At 37.8% G+C, this 22,608-nt stretch overlaps 1 protein-coding gene across 2 annotated transcripts; it reads right to left on the reverse strand.

Moving 5' to 3' along the window:
* Positions 1-1,135: 1,135 nt before the first annotated feature.
* ccdc30 (coiled-coil domain containing 30) lies at positions 1,136-22,038 on the reverse strand. 2 transcript variants are annotated; one of them, XM_052091640.1, is made up of 30 exons: positions 22,000-22,038; positions 21,130-21,206; positions 18,460-18,609; positions 17,889-18,068; positions 17,596-17,716; positions 16,476-16,666; positions 16,176-16,244; positions 15,584-15,664; positions 13,931-14,084; positions 13,737-13,808; positions 13,146-13,261; positions 12,888-12,962; positions 12,617-12,681; positions 12,337-12,529; positions 12,156-12,245; positions 11,943-12,068; positions 11,616-11,753; positions 11,272-11,450; positions 9,239-9,461; positions 8,566-8,688; positions 8,204-8,374; positions 7,281-7,490; positions 6,771-6,928; positions 6,507-6,672; positions 6,227-6,348; positions 6,001-6,142; positions 5,773-5,909; positions 3,306-3,423; positions 3,118-3,182; positions 1,136-3,019 (listed from the first exon to the last, which is right to left on the reverse strand). In XM_052091640.1, exons 3-30 carry the CDS (start codon positions 18,472-18,474, stop codon positions 2,806-2,808), a joined length of 3,714 nt encoding a protein of 1,237 aa, XP_051947600.1. In that variant the 5' UTR covers positions 18,475-18,609; positions 21,130-21,206; positions 22,000-22,038; the 3' UTR covers positions 1,136-2,805. The 2 variants fall into 2 exon arrangements, with proteins under 2 accessions (XP_051947600.1, XP_051947601.1); XM_052091641.1 differs by lacking the exons at positions 15,584-15,664; positions 21,130-21,206; positions 22,000-22,038 and adding an exon at positions 18,888-19,113.
* Between the last annotated feature and the right edge of the window lie 570 nt (positions 22,039-22,608).

Genomic DNA, 22,608 nt, shown 5'->3' on the forward strand with positions numbered 1-22,608 from the left:
ATTTTAATAGGTGAGTGGTCCAGAGCAATATATATAGTCAGGGGGCCCAGAATTACTTGCAGCGGCCCTGCCTGTACACCTACTTATACAAGCGATTATCTAATCAGCCAATCGTGTGGCAGCAGTGCAATGTATAAAATTACTCCGATATAGGTCAGAAGCTTCAGTTAATGTTCACATCAACCAACAAAATGGGGGGAAATGTTTTGATCTCAGTGGTTTGGATGGGCTGGTTTAAGTATTTCTGGAACAGCTGATCTCCTGTGTTATCTGAGTTACTGTAGCCTTTCTGTCAGCTGGAACCAGTCTGGCCACTCTCTGTTGACCTCTCTCATCAACAAGGCATTTCTGTCCACAGAACTGCCACTCACAGGATGTTTTTTGTTTTAGGCATTATTCTGAGTAAACTCTAGGGACTTCTGTATGTGAAAATCCAGGAGATCAGCAGTTACAGAAATACTCAAACCAGCCCATCTGGCACCAAAAATAATGTCATGGTCGGAATTATCACGTCACATTTTTCCCCATTTTGATGGTTGATGCGAACATTAATTGAAGCTCCTGACCCGTATCTGCATGATTTAATGCATTGCCGTGTTGCCACACGATTGGCTCATTAGGTAATCGCATGAATAAGTGTACAAGTGTAACTTATAAAGTGGTCGGTGAATGTGAGAGTTGTCATCTACATGCCAGTGAGTGACCCTAAGCAATCAAGATGGTTGGGCCCTCCCTATATAAACTTGCTATATCATTTCATCAAATAAATAAGTCTATACAAAGTCTGCAAACTCTATTGAAATAGCAGATTTTGACATGCAAAGCCAGAAATTACAACAAAATCATGGCAAACATTGTTCATAATTATATGCGACCCTCGAAAACAAACTGATATGCGATCCTTGAGAAAAACAAACTGATAATTATTAGGAAAAGTAATTGAAATGAAATCACAACACCCTGATTGTTTTGATAAGCTTCTTCTATCCACTGTATTGTCCATGCATGGCATAATCATCAATGTATCTGGGTCAGTGGTGGCACTTAAAAATAAAAACATCTCACTGTGTGGTTTATGAAGTTTTGCTACATTTTGTAATAACAATTTAGGCATAGACAATCAAACAGAGATGAAAATAAGTTTATTAGGAAAATACACGCTTTGTCAATGCGTACCTTGTACGCTGATGTCATTTGCAGTTCCACATGAGCCCTATATGAATATTTTGAAAGTTGCATCCTAAGATTTAATATAGCAGCAGGATACAATACACAATGCTCCCATAATGTACAGGCACTCCTACAGGATCTCGATCCCTTTGCCACAGTTTAAAATGATACTACAATACTTCAGATGACTTTGCTCCCTGATCACAGGTTATTTCAGTCTCTGAGGACTACAAAGAAAATGGAGTGCAAAGAAATCATGGAACAGAACACAATCTATAAAACTCAAACTTATTATAAAAACTATTTATATTCACCCTGTTAAATAGAGAACCCATCCTATAAGTAAAGACAACACCATAAGACTGATAATGCTCTCAGGGCCTATAATGAAACAAGCTCCATGTTTTATTTTTTGCTCGGTTGTTTTTATCTGTGATAAATTATTCCTCTGAAACACACCATTTGTAGTACTTATGACCTATATTACACAAGTATAGGCCTGAGTTTAATACATATTAAGAAATTTAATGATTGCAGTTTTTACTTTATCAGTAAACAAAACAGTGAAAATTAGCTCTGAACACTAATGAAGCCACAACCTACAAATGATATCAACTAACCCCTGAAAGAAGATATAAAGATATAACAAAAGTAAGCTTTATAGCTTTTGTCTTTAAACAGTGAACTCTTGTCACACAGTTATTGTCACAAACAGGTATGTCCATCTTCGTGTGGACTGACTGATGACAAATACAAGGAGTTAAACTGCATTTGCAATTTACCATATCTCACTAAAACAAAAACTCTGTTTACAATACTTACTGCTTATCAAAAAGGCAATAGTGCATTTCAATCGTAAACATATGCAGATTGTACCATCTGAACATCAGATTAAAAGTTCTTTAAGTGCGTCTCCATAAATGTCCCATTTGGTAAATGTACCACACAATGCAAATGTATAAAAAAAATTATATATGGCATCTAACAGATTTGCCACAGTAAATGTATAATTTTCCTGGCCTCTGGACAAATGTTCTAACAGGACTGACCAATGTCAATGCTATTTTGACCATAGCAAAAATCTCAAGACATCTCAATCACAGACTCGATGTGAGCCACAAAGGTTATGCAAATTAATTCAACCCAGCTGTAATGAGCATGTGTAATAATTCATGTCTTTACACTCCTGTTAAAAAAAATAATAAAGTATCTGGAAATAAAATTCAGACGTACAGGGTTACGGTAGTTTACCCGGAAGTGAAAATTCTGTCATAGTTTTTTCACCCCCCTCCGAAACCTGTATGACTTTCTTGTGCGGAACAAAAAAGGAGATATTAAGCAGAATGTCAAAGCCACCCTTTTTTCATTAAATAGTCCCCATTCACTTTTATTGTTTCAAAAAGTGTTGCTTGGACATTCTGCTAGATAACTCCTTTAGAGTTTGATGAAGAAAGAAAGTCATATGGGTTTAAAATGACATTAGGATCAGTAAATCATGACAATTTTAGTTTTGGGGTGAACGATCCCTTTAAAACATGAAACACAGTCCGAAACATCTTAAATTAATCCAGTGGTTTTTCAGATTTACAGTTGGCAAAGTCTGTAATGGCATTTCACAAAGACACTGAAACTCTCTTATGTTTCATCACTGGTGGCACTGAGACTCTCTTCCTGCTCTAATCTGGTGTTGGGAGCCACAGAGGAGGTCACATTCAGGTATCCTAACTCAGAGGACTGTGAAACATGCACAGGCGAAGAGATCTCCAGGCTCTTCATTCCAGACTCACACTCTTTGACTTTGCGAATGGCATCCAATATTCCCCAAGAGTCACAGAGTCCAGGCTTTGGACTAGAGCAAGACGTTGCAATGGAAGACATTAACATTTGTTTTGTGACAAGCATTGCTCAAATTGTTATACTGACAATGATGAAATATCTGAATTATACCTGGGAGTTGATGTCCGCAACAGGCCATCAGGATGAGCTCCAGAAGGAAACATTTTTTTGACCTCCTATGAGAAAAATCCAAATAATTCAAACATAAATTTTATAGTCAGAACTATATATATATATATATATATATATATATATATATATATATATAAAATCATAATTACTGATTAATAAATCCGTACCTCAACCGTACACAGCGACTGAAGGTTTCTCAAAGCACGGTCTAGAATTCCTATTTGATTGGCCAGTGTGAGGGTTTTTTCCTGCAGCTGTTTATTCTCCATCTCTAAGAATTTAACCCTGAGAGAGAGAGACCAGGACAAAGAGAGTGTTAGTATTTTCCTCTACTTTCTTGCTGAGTTCAGAAGAGGGCACAAGATCTTAATCTTCAGTTTCAGTTTAGTTTACTTCTGTTTGCTGTGAGCGATTAGTGGGGTGATGAAAGTTAACATGTTTTTTTTTTTAAGTTTAAAAAGAATATAAACTCAGAAAAAAAGAAAAGTCTTCTCACTTTCAACTGCTTTTATTTTCAGCAAACTTAACATGTGTAAATATTTGTATGAACATAAAAATATTAAACAAATAAAGACAAGCTCAGTCCGATGATGCTGTGACACACCGCCACAGACCACAACGGACCCTTCACCTCCAAATCAATCCCGCTCCAGAATACAGGCCTCGGGTGTAACGTTCATTCCTGCGACATCACCCCTGGTGTGACAAAACCATGACTCGTCAGTGAAGGGCACTTTTTGCCAGCCCTGTCTGCTCCAGTGAAGGTGGGTTTGTGCCCATAGGCGACGTTGTTGCCGGTGATGCCTAGTAAGGATCTGTAGGACCTTACAACAGGCCTACAAGCCCTCAGTCCAGCATCTCTCAGCCTATTGCGGACAGTCTGAGAAGTGATGGAGGGATTGTGTGTTCCTGGTGTAACTTGGGCAGTTGTTGTTGACATCCTGTACCGGTCCCACAGGTGTGATATTCAGATGTACTGATCCTGTGCAGGTGTTGTTACACATTGTCTGCCACTGCGAGGATGATCAGCTGTCCTTCCTGTCTCCCTGTAGCAATGTTTTAGGTATCTCACAGTACGGACATTGGGATTTATTGCCCTGGCCACATCTGCAGTCCTCATGCCTCCATGCAGCATGCCTAAGGCACATTCACACAGATGAGCAGGGACCCAGGGAGTCAGTAGAAAGGTCTCTTTAGTGTCCAAAGTTTTTATAACTCTATCCTTAATAGCCTACCATCTGTAAGCTATTAGTGTCTTAATGACCATTTCACAGGTGCATGTTCATTAATTGTTTATGGTTCATTGAACAAGCATAGAAAATATTGTTTAAACCCTTTACAATAAAGATCTGTAAAGTTATTTGGATTTTTTTTTAATTATCTTTAAAATACAGTGTCCTCAAAAAGGGACGTTCCTTTTTTTGCTGAGTTATATATATAAAACAGAGTTCCAGAGTATAAAAATAGTTTTTCATTGCCATCAACAAAACTGATTCTTAATATAAGTTCATATGTTCTTCAAATATATGCCTAATCAATGATTTACTTATCTGCAACAATAATGTAAGGTATATTTAAATTATATAATTATTTATATACATTTATTTAATAATTATATATTTATTTATTTATATTTGAGGCCCTTTCTTGGCAAATATTGATATATGTGATTAAAATACATATGATGTATTTAATTTGATTAAAAATGTTAATCTATTGACAGCCTGAAATTAAATAAATAAGATCCTGTATGTGTCTCGTAGAATTGGGTTGGGCTACGCAGCAGCAAACCACAGGCCGGTTGCACAAGATATACATAAGTTACAACTTAGCCTAGTTGTGGCATAAAAGGGCATTAAGTCACCATAGGCTGCACAACTAAATATTTGAGCATTGCACCATTAGGTAGAACATAACCCTGCTACATGTAAACTAAATATTTACATAAGCCTCCAACCAGGAGTAACGGTTGGAATAAAAAGCAGACTGATTAACTGACATAAATGAGCTCATGTTTTGCATGACAGACTTCAATCCTTTAGGATGATGATGTAGACATTTTCAATCATTTACATTTAAGAAAGAGAATACTATGTAAAAAACTTACTTCTGAGTGACTCTTCAGTGTGAAACTTGATAAGTGGCACACTTGCCTTAAGAACAGGTGGTGCAACCAAATTAGGGACTGACTAATTTACAAACTTACTAGTAGTTTCTAAGCCCTTAGTGTGAACTTTACATCTCAACTTTAAGACCTAAAAATGTAATCTCAGTGATTTGGACCGTGGCATGATTGTTGGTGCCAGATTGGCTGGTTTGAGTATTTCTGTAACTGTTGATCTCCTGGGATTTTCATGCACAACAGTCTCTAGAGTTTATTCAGAATGGTGACAAAAACATTCAGTGACCGGCAATTCTGTGAATGTAAACGCCTTGTTGATGAGAGAGGTCAACGGAAATTGGCCAGACAGGTTCGAGCTGACAGAAAGGCTATGGTAACTCAGTTAACCACTCTGTATAATTGTAGTGAGTAGAAAAACATCTCAGAATGCACAACACGTCAAACCTTGAGGCGGATGGGTTAACAGCAGAAGTGTTCCTAATAAAGTGCTCAGCGAGTATCTTAAACATTACCTCTGCTGGACTGAAGTGGCTGTTCTCAGTCCATTATTTCCCATCTCCTCTGCCTCACTTATTCTCTGCATAAGCTCTCGTCTTTCCAGGAGAAGCTGTTCATTTTCTTCCGTCACAGTCCTAATCCAGTCCTTCTCCTGCTCATAGGTACACACAGGTGAAGTACATGTAATGTTACATAGAGTTTTAAATTTAAATTCTGGTCTTCAGAAATAAAAACTGTCTCACTTTCTCTGAAAGACTTGTGGCAAGAGCCAGATCATTCTCCAGCTTCTGGATCCTGTGCTTGTGTTGAGTTACTGTCTTCGTGAACATCTGTTTGGCTCTATGCAACTTGGTTTTGTGCTGAGACTGTTTCTCATTGTATTTCCTGCAGTATAACAAATGCCATATCATCTACAAGTACCTTTGCAATGTTTTTTCAGTGTATGCTAAAAGATAAATGGGTCTATACCTGATGTTAGAGTCGAGTTGTTGAATGACTTGCTTCAATTCCTCTTGCAGTCTTTCAGACTCATGCTGGGATGACAGGAGCTGCTCCTCCAGCCTGTGGCAGCTCTTTTGATTAATTCTCTGCTGCAGGACACATGAGAACACTGCTGACTGCAATGATACTAGCTATGTTCCAAAACCTATTGAGCAGTCTTGCTGAATATTGCCAAGATAGGCATCTTCCTTCAAAGGCTAGGGTATGCTCAGTTTTTTCACTAGCTGTTTAGATTCACATCACAAACCTCCTCTTTGGCCGTGTTGAATTCACTGTCCAGCACCTTCAGTCGTGTCTCCAGCTCCTGTGTGCGGTGAGACAACTCCGAGTTGGTGCGTGTCAGAGTTGCCTCCTTCGTCCGCAATGAACGCACTTGCTGTTGGAGTTCTTCATCTTTCTGCTCGAGTAATTTCCTATCAGAAAACAAAAACAACACAGGGTGGGGTATTACGTCACACTCAGTCTTTGGTTGCTCAGTGTTTTGGCTTGTGATGCAGTGAGGTGTGCTGACCTCTGGAGTTGCTCCTCTTGCAGTTTGGCTCTGAAGGCAGACAGGTTATCAGACATGTCTCTTGTGTCTCTCTCCAGTTTGCTGGACTCTCCTGCTCTGGCCTGCTCCAGACGCAGTTGGTGCAGAGTGTTCTTCAGCTGCTGCTGCAGTTCTACAACCTGCAGAGATTAAACATGTCCAAAAAGTTTATAATTTAAAATTAAAAACAAACTAAGCAAAACATCAATTATTTTTTATTTTTTTTGCAATGCAGCCAAACAACCACCACAATAAAAAAATACATTTGATAAAAATATCAAAACATATTTTAAAAAACATATTTACTTGAGAAGCTTGTAATTGAGGCTTGTGTTCAGAGAATATATCTTTAGTTCTTCTCGTATTGTTATAACTTTTTTCTTGTTCTAAACTTGAACAAGATGTTAAGATATGTTTACTGGAAAACAAGGAAAACGTACTATTCTACTCAAGAAATTTCAACTTTATTCTATGTTCCTGCTCTAAACACACCTTCTTGTCTGTAGCAATCACGTGTGCCCTTTCTGCATTCAGCTCCTCCATCAAGCTGCTGTTAGTCTGTTTGTTCTGACCGCTTTTAACCACCTCCAGTTCCAGATCTCTGGCCCTCTGCTGTAGTTTCGCCAGCTCTACCACCTGCCCTGCTGTACTTCCCTCCAGCTGGGCTACTTTGGCCTGGGACCGCTTCAACTCTGCACATAGCTAAAAATATATTTTTTTAAACTTGATGCCACAAAGTTGCAAAACTAGAAAATGAATCATTAAAACATAAAAATGAATATTTATTATTAATTACGTTGTGTGCAAAGAATGTCAAATAATATTTTACTTCTAATTTGATAACTTGATCCATACATCAAACAGTATCAGTACTGGAATTTTGTTAGACAGTGGATAAATACATGGGTCATTAGCTTAAGCCAGAATGACTGATTGGTCTCATGGTAAAGTTTTCACATCTAGTAAAAGGAGTTCCAGGTTCTAATGCTCTAATATAACTTTTTAATTTCATAAACGAAGATCGCATCTGTACGTCAGTGGATGTAGAGTATATGATGAGCAGGGACACATCTGTTTGCATTTTGCTTTGCTATTTAACTGGAAAGGAGCACGAGCTGCGCAACAGTGGAGCGAGAAGAAAGCATGTCTGGATGCATGAAAGTACACCGCCAACCGCTCCAATGTAGGATCGCCACTTAACATAACACACACAAAAAGTCACCTCTGGTGAAAACAAAATTGGTAGGGAGATGTACCACCTGTTCCACCCGTAAATGTCACCTACGACATTAGCGAACCTCACCAAATGAGCAGTCATCATTGGACATCCTACCAATCCCTACTAAGTATTGCTGTGTATCCTAAATATTCTCTTCAGCTTTTTCAAAATTTTCTTATCTTTGCATATGTTTTACCTTGATCTTCTCTTGATCTAGGAGTGCATTGTGCCTCTTAAGGTCTAGATTTTTCTCTCTCTCATAGCGAAGCTCACGCTCAGCAGAGGTGAAGAGGTTCTGGGTTCTCTGCAGGTCCTGCCTCAGCTGTTTGCTCTCCTCTCCCTTCTGCTGCAGGAGTGAGTCTTGAGCCTGTGAACAATCACAAACCAACCATATTGAGCAGATAAACAGTACATTCCAATACATCAGTGCACGTTTAAGATCTACAAATATTTTTTAACACCATTTACAAAATTATTCATTGGATGTTCACTCTAAAGTTCAGAAAATTATGCCATTTATGCTGTGCATGTGTGTGAAAATTGGCGAGCAGAGCTGACCTTAGCCCGGGCTTGAACTTCACTGATCTGAGCTTGCAGGGCAAGCTGGTGTTGGCTAGTCAGCTGTCTCTCCTCCTCCAGGGTAGAGTGTAGCTTACTTATCTCTGACTTTACACAAGCCAGCTGAAGATAAAGCACAGAACACCAAACAGTTTACATATAACTTCAGCTAACAGATCAAACACTCCATACATAAGCTTACAAGTCAGAAAAAAGGTATTCAGGAAACAACATCCAAAGTACAACAGAAAAGGGCACAATGGTGGTAGTTCATGGATAGCCCTTGTGGCAGGAACTCTTTCATTGCCAGCCAAGATCTTTCATCATTTCCACACTTTTTGACAAATTAATCCAGTTTCATCCAGTTCATGATGGCAATAGACAATTAAATAATTTCAAGCAGGGACAATCTATGAAAATTATTCTCACTAAAGAATTTTTTTTTTTTAAAGAAAATGTTACTTTATAACATTTTGTGCATGAACATGATGTTCTAGACAGACTATTCACTTTTCACAATTTTGTAAACAATTCTCTAATACTTTCATGCTTTCCATAACTGTGAAAACTCTGGTCTTTAAACACTTTACTAAAACAACCTGAAGTAGTTTATCAGACAGTGAAACATACAGTACGTAAACAACATAAACACAGGTCCATATATGTTTCTTACCTGACAAAGCCCCTCATCCTCTGAAGAAGGTTTGTGGTTGGCCGTGTGCTCTATTGATGGTCTGGATATCTGCTCTCTGGCATTCTGGAGCTGCTGTTTTACATGCAGGAGCTCCAAACTGAGTCTCTCCTTCTCCCCATCAGTCTGAAGCCTTTCATGGGCTCTCTCACTGAGCTCCCTCTGTAGCTTCATCACAAGCCCACGCTTCTCCATCAGCTCATCCCTAACACACACAAAAGTTATTGCTACATGCTTTCTATAGAGTACAAGAGCTTTAGCAAGAATTTATGTTCTGTTGTTGAAAGATGAGGAAGTACCAACTATATTAGACCTTATGGTAAACCTGCAACCTGTAAGCAAGCATTAGTATTCATTTAACATGCAAATTAGTTCGCTAACATAACAGAGGGCATTCACATATAGACATCTTGATAACATTTTACAATACGGTTGTTTTCATTAACATTACATAACATAACATTAACTACATTTGTTAACATGAACTAACAATGAACAACATTTTCAGCACTTATTAATCATGGTTAAAAGTTTATTTTAAACTGTTTTTATTAAAATCTGTGTATGTTAAAATTAGTTATTGCATCATCAACTAACATGATCTACCCATGAACAATTGATTTTTTTAAATAAATGATTATTTATCATTAACCAAGAAAACAAATACTGTAAAAAAATTACTGTTCATTGCTAGATCATGATACCCAGAGTTCAAGTTGTGGGGGGGATGTGAGGGAATACCATCCCCCTTGTGGCAAGAAATACCAAAAATCACTCCCCTTGTAAAACCATCACCCCCTTTATCAATTGTGTCATGGATTACTTATGATGCAAGTAAAATACTTAATTTTCTACATTTAATAAATTACACATTTTAAATAAGGGCGATTAGTCAGTCAGAATTTGATTTTGACATGTGTGGGGTTGCCAGATTTCTATAGGAGAAATCCCCCAATTAGATCTTGACACTTGAACAGTTTGGAAAAATTCAGCCAAGGATACACTTTAGTCACATAATCTGGCAACCTTGAGCATGCAAAGTTAAAAAATGGCCAAGAGAACATTTCAAGAAAATATTTTGTCTTTCTTTAAAAAGAAAGATATTGCTAAGATAAGTGTACAACACGTACATGTTTTAATTAAAATAGTTAAACACGTTTCACCAATACAACACGTTTGTGTGTAGAACAACTTTTTTACACCCCTGTTTAAGCATCCTCCATAGAAACAGCCCAAAATTCTTTTAATAGTTCAGTTATTTGAGTAGAAAAAAAGTGTGCAAGCGTTCTAGAAAAAAACCTTTTTCATGAACAGAATGTGGATTTTTTTCACAGAATTGATCAGAAATACAATAATAGAGGGTAACAGGTGACTATTATGGCCATGTGTCCTAAGTGTTAATGAAGTGATGCTCATTTTTGTCCAGAAATTTAAAAAATGCAATTCACACAAACAATTCAAAAAAGTCTCTTAAAAAGCTAAAATTCATGAAAAAAAAAGAAATGTTGGCATGACTAGTGCAGAATAATATGTTATTGTTATTTTAAAAAGTGTTTAAAATATAATCAATATTTGATTTTTAGTAAAAATTGACTTGCATATTGATCTGGTTCTCACCCACACCTATCTATCGCTTCTGTAGACATGGAGTTAACCAATGGAGTCGTATGGATTACTTTTAAGATGCCTTTGTGCTTTTTGGAGTTTGAAAGGTCTGATCAACATTCACTTGCACTGAATGGGCCTACAGAGCTGAAATATTCTTTAAAAAAATCTTTGTTTGTGTTCAGCAGAAGAAGGTCATTTCATTTTTTGGTGAAATAGCCCTTTAAGGTTTAATAGCAAAAACAGCCTTTAGTTCTAAGAATCAGTGAGAAAGTGGTCAGGTACAACTAAATTAGAACGGTTTGTTATAAATGGAAAGAAAATATTGAAAAAAACCTAGAACATGGCATCTTCAAAACATAATACAGAAAAAATGGTGGAAAAAGTAATGTTTTTGCAGAGCACCTTACCTTAGAGTGCAATGTTCCTTCTCCAGTCGTGTCAATTCTGTTCTCAGCTTTTCCACCACTGTCTTAAGCTCTGCCATCTGCCCCCTACTCTCTCTCAGCTCCTCTTCAGCCCGGCTGTTCTCTGTCTGAAGAGTCAGGTTGTCCTGGAGTCGGGTCTGAACACGCTCCAACTGAGCCACCTGCAGAGTGACAAAATTAACTTCAGCAAGTATTTTGCAGAAAAGAGTAAGAATATCAGAGCATCCCAACATTAAAAAAAATGTAAGTGCGATTCGTTTACACAAATACATATCTTCTTTAGGGTGTAAACCTATAATTACATGACATCATTCAATTTTAATTACCTTTTCTTCCAAAATTCCCTTTTCTCCTTTAATCTGTGTGAGGTTCTTGTTAAGTGTCTTCCCTTGTTGACATTCTCCCTCCAGTCTCTGAACCTCTACACGTAACCTCTTCAGCTCCTCATGGTCTCTGTGCATGACCTGTTCACAAAATGGGCTTGTAGCATTAATGCTCTACATTTAGCATTTTCATTTGCATATTCAGTTTTATTGTCTCAGATAGCTTAATTATAATTCTTCTAAACAACTGCATAATGCAATATGTATAATGCATGACTTACTGTTTTTGGCAAACTTTCCATATTCTAACATCAGCAATGTGACAAGTACCTCTTTCTCCTTTTTTAAAGCAGACTTGGATACAGATAAGTCCACCTCCAGCTGTTTTCTCCAACATTTCTCCTCAACAAGACGGCCCTCAAGGAACTTAAGTCTCTCTTGAATGCTTTCTTTGAGCTTTAGAGTAAAAGACATTTAAAATAGATACATGTTTTTGCTACCACACACTCTGCAAGGACTGCATTGAAGCCGTTTTTTCTTTACCTCAGAATCAGTCTCTTTAAACCAATCTTCATCTTTCTTAACAATTTTTTGAGTGTTTCTCTTATTCAGCTCTTCCTCAATACTTTCAATCTAGGATAAAGATGAAGTGTTTTTTTATAAAACATTCAACCCAAGGTGGATGACATGACAATGACAAACAAGCATTGTGAAAACATCTCACTTTTCTCTGTAACCCCTCCACCTCACACTCGTGCCGCTCCTGCTCCTCTTTAGCTGCATTCTGCGCCTCCCCCAGCAGCGCCTCCAGCTCTTCATTCCTCTCCACAAGCTCCTCATGCTCCTGCTGTTGCTTCTGCAACCTCCTCTCTAGCTCTCGCAGGCGACTGTCCTTATCTTCAGACTCCCTCCGACACCTGCGAACACACACCAGCCGTATCAGCATCTTGATTCATATAGAACATGATTGTAGCAACATTAAATAAAGGAGGGCATGGTTCTACCTTTTGTGGAGTATCTCGTCCTCATCAGTTGGTGATTGATCATGACTGATATTACTCCCAACAGCCTGACAAAAAAAACATCCATAAATTATTTCAGAGGAAAATCGACAAGAATTAAATTCATATTTGCATCATTCAATAATATATGTTAATTAAACCCTTCAAGAAGAAGTTTACAAAAGTATAAAAGTAAAGTGAAATAATTGATGCACAAGAATCCTCAAGTGGGTAAAGATGTGCAATTTTGAAAGATTCACCTCTGTTGACTCACCTGTGAAGAGTGCATTTTATTATGCTCAAATGTCACTTTTATTCCTTGATTTGAGTGCATCTTCAACTGTTCAACCTGTTGTATAACAAACATAGCAAAAACTGTAAAAATTGTATATTCTCTTAATTTGCAAATAAAGTTACTCAGAAATAAAAAAGGATACTTTACTGCCTTACAGTTAGTGAAAATATATGACAATTACTGAAAATATATCTATTTATTTATATTATATTAAACACAATATTTATTTATTCTTGCCAGTTCAAGAAGTGTTCTCTTCTCTGTGTCTAAGGTGCGAACTCTATCCCTCAGCACTCTGATCTCACCATCCAGTCTTTCATTGTGTTCCTTTGCCTTCTGCAGCTCCACCATATCTGCAAAACATTTGGATTTAGAACCAGAGCACATTCTCTCTGCATTTAAGTCAACATTAAATTTAAATAGATTTTTTTTTGTCATTGTAATCTTTGATCAAAATGTTATAACTTGCTCAGCCTCTGAAAACACTTTCCATTTCCCCTGACGTCACCTAGGCTGTGCCGACTACATGATAAAAGGTAACCAATTGGCAAATAGCTATTTAGGCATTGTTTTAGAAAACTTGCACTGAGGTCTGGATCAGTTCTGGTAAGCAGCACCACTTTTTCATCATCCAATCAATAATCGGTTAGATAAACATTTCCTTCCTATTTGTATTTTTATTTTTCATTTGACTATCCCTTTTCACTCAGAAATACTCTTAAAATGGGTTGCAAATGCTATTTCATGTTGACTGGAAACACAAAAGAAGGCAATGGGAAGATTGTTGGAAGATGTTTGAGATATTGGTGCACTGTCAAATAATCTCACCACACTGTCTGAGTTTGTCCACTTCCTGTTTTAACTGCTCCACTTCCTCCCCAGTTTTCTGCAGGTCAGGTACTGGAAAGAACATTTTATTTTATTAGAATTTATGTCATACACTTATGGCAAAAATAAACATCCAACAGTTGTAAGATGAGTAGAAGCAACAAAAAAGCTGAACCTCATGGTTATTCACTTACCACACAAGTTCTGGACTTTACGAGCCAGATCCAGCTCGTCAGTCAGATGGCGAATCTCTTTATGTGCCATTGCAAGACGACTGGAGGCCTCTTCCAGATCCCTCTCCAACCTCTGCAGCTCTGTGTGCTCTCTATTGAGTTCCTCACTGTCGGCCTACAGGGGAACAGAGTTTCCGGTGAGAAATAAATATGTCTGACCTGGGTGGGCAAGATGGAGGCATGTCAGCATCCATGTTTCATGCATGTGCCACAGAACACAGGTCAAGCTGAATGTAGATCATGTTCCAGTGTGAACAGAGTTTATTTTGTGCCTGCTTTCCTTTACAATCATCAGAAAAAAACTGTAAAGGGGAGACAAAGAGCTTCTGGTTAGTAAGCACCCTAAAACAAATAGAAGCCTTAGAGCTGTTAGCATCCAGACTGTAAAGAGAGATGTTAAAGTGATCATGTCAGTTGCATTGTGAGAAGCTGTTTTTAATATGTTATTTTTTAGAGATAGACCGATCTGGTTTTACCAATATTTTTTTACAAATATTCAAACATTCTACTTCATTAGTTATCGGATCTTTAAAGCTGAAGTATGAAATATCAAACGGAATTGCAAAATTTAATTTTGTTTTCAAAACAGCTTTCTGAATATGCCCCCATCTGCCATTGGTCAAACAAAGAGATAGACCTGCCACCAACTCATGCCACTGGTTGAGTAACATTGTTGGGGCAGGTCTAAGTGGGTCGTTCAAAACAAACAGAGCAATTTTCATAGCGCATCAGAAACGCAGTTGTGAGAGCGGTAAGGAGTGTCACCTGTTTATAATGAGTCTAACACCCGTTTCTTGTTCTAGAGAGGGTGCAGGAGTGTAAAAGGAAGCCAGACACTGGAGAATAGAGAGAGACTGACAAGCCTGTCCTTTCTGCGTGTGTACATGTGTGTATGTTGGAGTGCCCGAAGACGCGTTAGTGTGTGTGGTGGAAAGCCGAATTAATTTGCTGCTGGAAGGCTGTTTTGTGTTTGAGTGTAAAATAAATGATATGTCGACTGTACGCCCGGCTCTTGTTTTCTCCTTATTATGAACTCTTACACAGTTACAACATTGTTTACAGTTTTCAAAGAAATTGACCTATGAATGGCATATTAAGCTGGGATAGGAGAAAGTATTTTAACACAGAAAAGTTACATACTTTAATATCAGGTCCACCAATAAACACCAGTCTTCCTCTAAATTTTCATTTGGAAACATGCCACTTTGTAATAACAAAAATACTGATTTTGTTTGTAAAAACTTATATTGATATAATTCTTATTATTAACATATGTATAATGCATATTATTATTATTTTATTTATTGTGGTCTACTGATTATTTAAAAAAATCGATTCTACATAAAACATTTTAAATTATTTGTATTGTGTCAGTCATAAAAAACAATATCGGTTGATCTCTAGTTATTTTGTGTGATTGTAGATGCAAGACATGCAGTATTTCATGAGGTGACTTTAGAGCTGCCCTAATCTACTTGAAGTGGATCATCCTCTCAAGGACAGTGGAGAGTGGAGGGAACACTCTAAAGATTTACATGTCTATATGGGTCATGCCTTTTTTGCCAATCAGCCCAATCAAAAGACAGGACAGTTATGACAGGTATGGGAACATACAGGAACAAGGTTCTGTGCTCTTAGTGTAGCCTTGCGCACACCAAAAAACTTCCTCCAAGGACTTTGAACTGATGATGACTCCTGTCAATTTAGGGAGGGACAAAGAATCAGGAGAAATTATGTCATAAAATACATAGAAAGATACAACAAACACTCATGTACAGATGAGACACGGTTGATCATGTTAAAGATTTACAGTACTTCAGCCAAAAATTAACCTCACCCTAACCCTTCCAAAGCCTTATGACATTCTTTCATCTCTGGAACATAAATAGAGACGTTAGGCAGAATATTAAGAACCGAGAGCCTCTGTCCCCATTAAAAAAAAATGTGCACCTTTTTCTATACAATGAAAGTGATTGGTGACTGAGGCAGTCCCTTTCATTCTGCCAAATACTCCAGTCTCCATTGTGTGTTCCAAAAAATAACAAAAGTGGGTGAGCATGACTACGGATTTGGAATGATATGAGGGTGAGTAAATTATGACATTTTTCATTTTTGGGTGAACTATCCCTTCTAGTCAGAGTCCATGACACTGTGTTCCGTAACACAACATGCTGCTTTCTCATGGGACACTTCAAGATCTTCTCACCTTATTCATATTTTCCTTTTGCTGCCTGAGTTCCTCTTCCAGTGTGTGACGAATATGATCTAACTCCTCCTAATTTCCATAAGAGGGAGATATAAAATAAAAATATGCCACTACTGCTTTTCACAATTAAATGTAGGCTAGATTTTTTAACTTTAAACTCTATTTAACTTTAAAGCCACTATTGTCATTCTATTTAATGCATTTGGGAGATGCTTTTATCCAAAGTGATACATCTTATAAAACTTTTATCAGTATGACTCTACCTGTGAATCGAACCTACTGTAAGACCAGTTGAGCTACCTGTAGATGCACCTCTCTGAGGTTGCCAGTGAGGGTCTGCGTGTCCAGCTTCCTCTCGGCAGCCTCCAGTCTTTCCAGCAGAGTGACTCTCTCCACCAGCAGATAGGCCACCTGCTCACTGGCACTGCTCTGACTGATTTCTGCTAGACCCTCCTGCTCCAGCATCTCCACCAGCTCCTTACACTGGGAGTCTATGACACAGTGGAACAAGTCAGGAAAGTTTACTAGACTAGAAGTATGCAGGATCCATGGTATATTTTCAGAATGGAATACTAGCCACTGATTAATGCACAGTACCTTTCAGCAAGTTATTTAGTTTTTTAATCAAATTCTGTGTAAAAATGTATTAACTCTTGGCAGTATGATAAAATGAGTCAAGAAACGAATGGTAAAAATTGTAGCTGATATTACTTCCAGTTCATTCATCACAATGGGGATCATTGGGCAAGTTGAGCGCTATGCATTGAATACAGTAGTCCAAGTAGTGTGCTCTGTGACATACAGCACATTTTTGCAGTGGCGTATCCAGACTTTTTTGAGTGGGGTGGCCCATGTGAGGCACACACTCATTCAAAGGTGGCATGAAGTGCAACTCAACTTCCCTGATAATAGAAAAAATAATAAGATAAAAATAACAAGATATGAAATTTTCAGGAATTTGTTCATTATTTAAATAATTGCAAATATTTATAAAAAAAAAAATCGTTTCAGAATAATTTTTAGAAATGTAGTGTTTTTTTAAAACAGCATAAATCCCTGAGTACACTTGATTAACTGTCATTTCTATAAACTTATTTCTGCTACGATTTAAACCAACAAGGTTCTATGTGGTTTTATTGAAGGCCCTTGAATTGGGAAATGACCAATCGTAGTTTAAAAATTGTGGTGGCACATACGTTTGCAAGGGCCACCCCAGGCTACCCATCTGGACATGCCCCTGCATTTTTGAAAATGTATAATTAGGATAAAAAAAATGCCAAACACTTACTATATATTACTACTGAAAATGTAAGAGAAGTGGGTTGAATGCTGTTCCGAACTTAGCCAAGGACACAACCTGAAGGCTCAACATTTAGTATGACCAACCCAATGTATGATAAAAACAATATGAAACACTCACCCTGTTGGTGTTTCATTAGCGCAAGCTCGGTACGGAGTTGTTCGTTGTCACGTTCATACTCCGCTGTAAGAGATTCCCGCTCCTCCAGCATGTTTCGTATATGCTCCACGTAATTTTCCACCTTGAGAAAACCCAATACACAATCATATACCACAACAAAGGCAATAGATAAAAAAGGAATTTGTTTTGGTTAGGTAACAGTGTGTGGTCATATTAAAATGTTGATGAGGGTGTCCATCTTTATACCCTCTTTAGGGTGGACTAGATCTCAAGCCTGCCATCTGTTGGCTCACCTCTCTCATCTCGCTGGCCTGCTGTGTGCGTAAAGTATGCAGGTCTTCAGTGGCTGCAGTCAGGCTGCCCTCACTGCACTGGAGCAAATGCCACAGGTGACGCTCACGTTCTTCTGCTGAAGACTGAGGAGAAAGGCCGTCACTATGTAACCGGAGCATGATCTCCTCCAGCACTTTTTCCTTAGTAAGAAACAACACAATGACTTATGTCTTTTTTTTTTTTTTTTTTTTTTTGACAGCCTCAACAGTTTTAAATAGGGCCACACTGAATGGGTCCAGGTGATCTGATACCTTCTTGAACACTCTCAACTTGTCACGAATTGACAGTCGTGAAGCATTGTTTAAGAAAATTGCTCTCAATATACTGTTTCATAAAGGTTTTTCATTGGATTTATTCCTATGTTTTTAATAAAAACATAAACTTAACTGTACAGTAAAGAAACTAGGTTTAATACTGTATATTCACCACGAACAACACATAACTGTCATTACAGACACGTTACATGGTCTTATTAACTGGTCTTTAATGCATATGCTGAATGTATAAGAACATATATGACTAGCACCATACCTCTCTTTGCTCCATGGCCAAGTACAGCTGAATTGGAGTCCTTTCATCACTTGCAAATTAGCCAAGAGTGTTTATGAGAACAAAGTTCAGATTGTGGTTTCCAACATTTGCCAGCCAAACCGCCCATGACAGCTTCTGACCTAATCATCACTTCATAATTAAATAAGAACGACATGAAACACTAAATAACTGTACAACGTTAAAAAGGTTTACATGCATTTAAATGGACACATAAGCAAATCATTTTACACACAATATAAAGAGATCAAGCTACAACAAATAATGCAAATGATCTTCTTCCCCATCTCTAATCTACAGCTACAAACAAACACGGCTGTATTTGACAGACCTATACTTAATCCGGCAAGGAACAACATTAATTTTGCTCTCCAAGATGTTCTTTTAAGCAACATAAAAAGTTTTCTTACCTAAGTCCCAGTTCGCTTAACTTTGGCTAGCGGCTAGTTTGTAGGTATCACGCGCGGGTCTCTTTTCTTATCCTCAGGACGAATGCAAACAATGAAATAAGTCACCATTGTCGTTATCCTTCAAACCCTGTTTTAAACCGTTAATGGTGTCTGCCTAGTTATAAATACTGAAGAAGCAGTAAAGTGTTCGTATTTACTGAGGCCTACCAAATGTTTTGTTGCTGATGCTTGCAGTAGCTTGGACCGAGCACCTTGACAACGGGTTAAACCATTTTGGCCAAAAAATAGGGGAGGAACATGACTAGAAGGGAACCCTCGGGCTGTGAAAGTCTCGCGAGATCTGTTGTCACTAAAATTAGGGTTAGGGTTATGTTTAGGGGTAGGATTATGGTGAGATAATTGAGCTGTAGAGTTTCTATAGGACTCCAAATAAATAAAATAAACAGTTCATTAAAGTTGGTCGTCTAGAAGGGATCCCTCTCTTGTCAACTTTCTGTTAAGATGCTTTTGCCTATGCTTTATTGCTCAAATCTCAGAGTATTAATGATGGAAAGCATTATAAACTTAAATAATATCTATAATAAAACACTATTATTATCATCATCATTATCTTAGAGTGACTATTTGCACTAGGTGTCAATGCCTGCATCATAGTGTGCCTATTTGCACTGAAATAGACTGATGGAAACAAGTAAATTTAAGACAAACTGCACCTTGAGTGGCTCTACAATGGCTAAATGTGATAAGACGGTGTGAATGTGATTTTTCTATGCAGATGACCTGGGTTATAACCACTGATCTATATGTGGTTATAACCCTCCTTTTGACCAAGATATCCCCATCCTGTTTCCACTCTTAATATTTTTCTTTAATACTTCCTAAAAAAATGAACATAAAGGTAGCTCGAGCTCCTTTCCAGTCGAATTGCAAAGCAAAATGCAAACAAAAGTGTCCACACTCAAGATATTTGTCCACTGAAGTGCGGATGCAATCTTTGTTTATTAAAATATAAAGCTCCATCTGAGTGGATTAGAACCCAAGGCTCCTTATACAAGGTATGAATATGTTACTTCTTGACCACCCAGTCAGACTCACATCAATTCTATCATCATTATCCAGGACCTCAAGTGGGAGCTGAACAGCAGCGCCCTCATCAAGAAAGCACAACAGAGGATGTACTTCCTGTGGCAGCTGAAGAAATTCAACCTGCCAAAGTCAATGATGGTGCACTTCTACACAGCCATCATCGAGTCCATCCTCACTTCCTCCATCACTATCTGGTACGCTTCTACTACTGCCAAGGACAAGGGCAGACTGCAGCGTGTCATCAGGTCTGCAGAGAAGGTGATTGGCTGCAATCTGCCGCCGCTCCAGGACCTGTACGCCTCCAGGACCATGAAGTGTGCTGGAAAGATTGTGGCTGATCTCTCCCACCCTGGCCACAATCTCTTTGAATCACTCCCCTCTGGCAGAAGGCTGAGGTCCATCAGGACAAAAACCTCACGCCACAAGAACAGTTTCTTCCCATCCGCCACTTGCCTTATCAACAATGCCCGGTACCCACCCTGACACTCTCCACACTCCACCTCTGGCTCTACATTCCACTGTACTACTCTGCTCTCTTTTATTTGATTCTTACTTTTAATTGATACTGTGTGGACATATTTATATTTATATTGCTTATATTTTAATTCTTGTTTCATATATTTAGAGATTGTGTGAACGCACCTACAATACCAAAACAAATTCCTTGTATGCGTAAAAAACGTACTTGGCAATAAAACTTTTTCTGATTCTGATTTCTGAATTCAGATGATTGATGTACTTCTCCAGTGACCAACAATATCTCATGACCGAAAGTAACAGATGTTCACATTTATTATGTGAAATATTTATTTTAGAGCTTGAGTTGATCATCAAAACTGAATGTTCTTCAAAACAGACAATTTAAAATAAACTTTTACGATCGCACCTCATTGATGTGTGATTTCAAATTAACACATTGTAAGAATCTCGCAAGATTGACGAGAGAGGGATCCCTTCTAGACACGACCAACAAAGTCGAATGCGACTCTTGCGGGACTTTATCCAGACAGAGGGTTCCCTTCATTATAGGGGATTTGAGGACAGGATTTGCCTTAACCTAAAATTCTCTGTCATTTACAGATTTTTTTAAAGATTGAAAGAAAAGTTCAAATGCTGTCCGTCATTTTGACAGACAAAAATAAGAAAATATTTTCACCTAGTGCATCAGTTTTGACTTCACTGTCTCTCTCACACACACTCCCGCTGCGTGCGGGTGTGTGCCCTGTTTATTGCCTGGTAAGAAAAAAATCAACTGTTACGTTTGAATGACTTTAAAGAAGAGGAAAAAAATAACAAGCAGTGGATTAAGAGGAAAATGTGAGAAGATGCCAAATTTACTGTCACGCTCTCAGCAGCTGTGGTAATTCGTTTTATAAAACTAATTCCAAGGTAATATAATACCAAGTATCAGGGGCGTCACTAGACCCCTTTTACTGGGGCACCAGTCCCAGTACAAATCTGCTGAGCCCCAGTAAAATCTCAAGTTTGAGTTTTAACAATTTACTTTATTTGTCAGTGCATTCATTTAGATTGATTATCCCGAAAAAGGAAATGGATCTATCTAAATGCAACGCAGTAACCCACCCAATCAACACTTATAAAAGCAACGCAGTTTAACTGAAAACACAAATCTGATGTATGAGCACAGAAATCCATCTCCGTACTGCTTGTCATAACCAAAACCACTGAAGTGCGCACAGCCACACACACAAGTCCATACATACGTTACAACATAGCCTAGTTGTGGCGTAAATGAGCTTAAATGTGACTTAGTTCACAACTTAAGCACTACTAAATATTTGAGTGTTGCTCCATTAAAATTACATAAATTAACTAACCCTACATATGAACTAAATATTTACGTAGGCCTCTGACCAGGAGAAATGGTTGGAATAAAAAAGCAGACTAATTTAATGACATCAATGTGCTCATGTTTTATGTGATAGTCATTAATCATTTCAACATATATGATGGTGTTGACATTTACCCTCATTTACATTTACAAAAGAGAACAAAAACAACGTACTTTTAAGCGGCTCTTCAGCATGAATCCTTTCAAACGGTGCCATTTTCAGGGTGTGTCGTCTGGTGTCAAGTGTCAACAAACATTAAAATGAATATATGTCTATTTTTCTAGCCTGTTCTATTAGCATTTATTTATCACCCCTTATTTATTTTAGATACAGTTCCTATAAATTGTTATTTATACAGGGAAAATATACTATTTATTAAATCTAATTTTATTATGTATCGTATTTTAATGGGAATAAAATTTATTACAGCTGATAGTTACGTGAGCAAACAAGGTTTGAGCATCAACCACAGCGAGATAAAACTTAAATTCACGGCTTTTTAACACTTCTGTGTTAAGGATGTTTATTGGATCAATTCAGGTAAACGTCATATTATGTGACTACGCATTATTTTATGGAGAGTTTACGATCTACTAGCTAAGTCTTGCCTTAAGAACAGGTGATGCAACCAAATTAAGCACCGACTTACTAACTAGTAAGTCCTTAGTGTGAACTTATGCACAAGTTGGTGCAACCTTACCCAGGTGTCGGCATGCAAGTCATAATTGAGGTAGGCTGTGAAAACATGATGAAACTAAAGTTTCAAAATAATACCTATGATA

Source organism: Xyrauchen texanus, chromosome 25 (assembly GCF_025860055.1).
Source record: "Xyrauchen texanus isolate HMW12.3.18 chromosome 25, RBS_HiC_50CHRs, whole genome shotgun sequence".
Lineage (NCBI taxonomy): Eukaryota > Metazoa > Chordata > Actinopteri > Cypriniformes > Catostomidae > Xyrauchen > Xyrauchen texanus.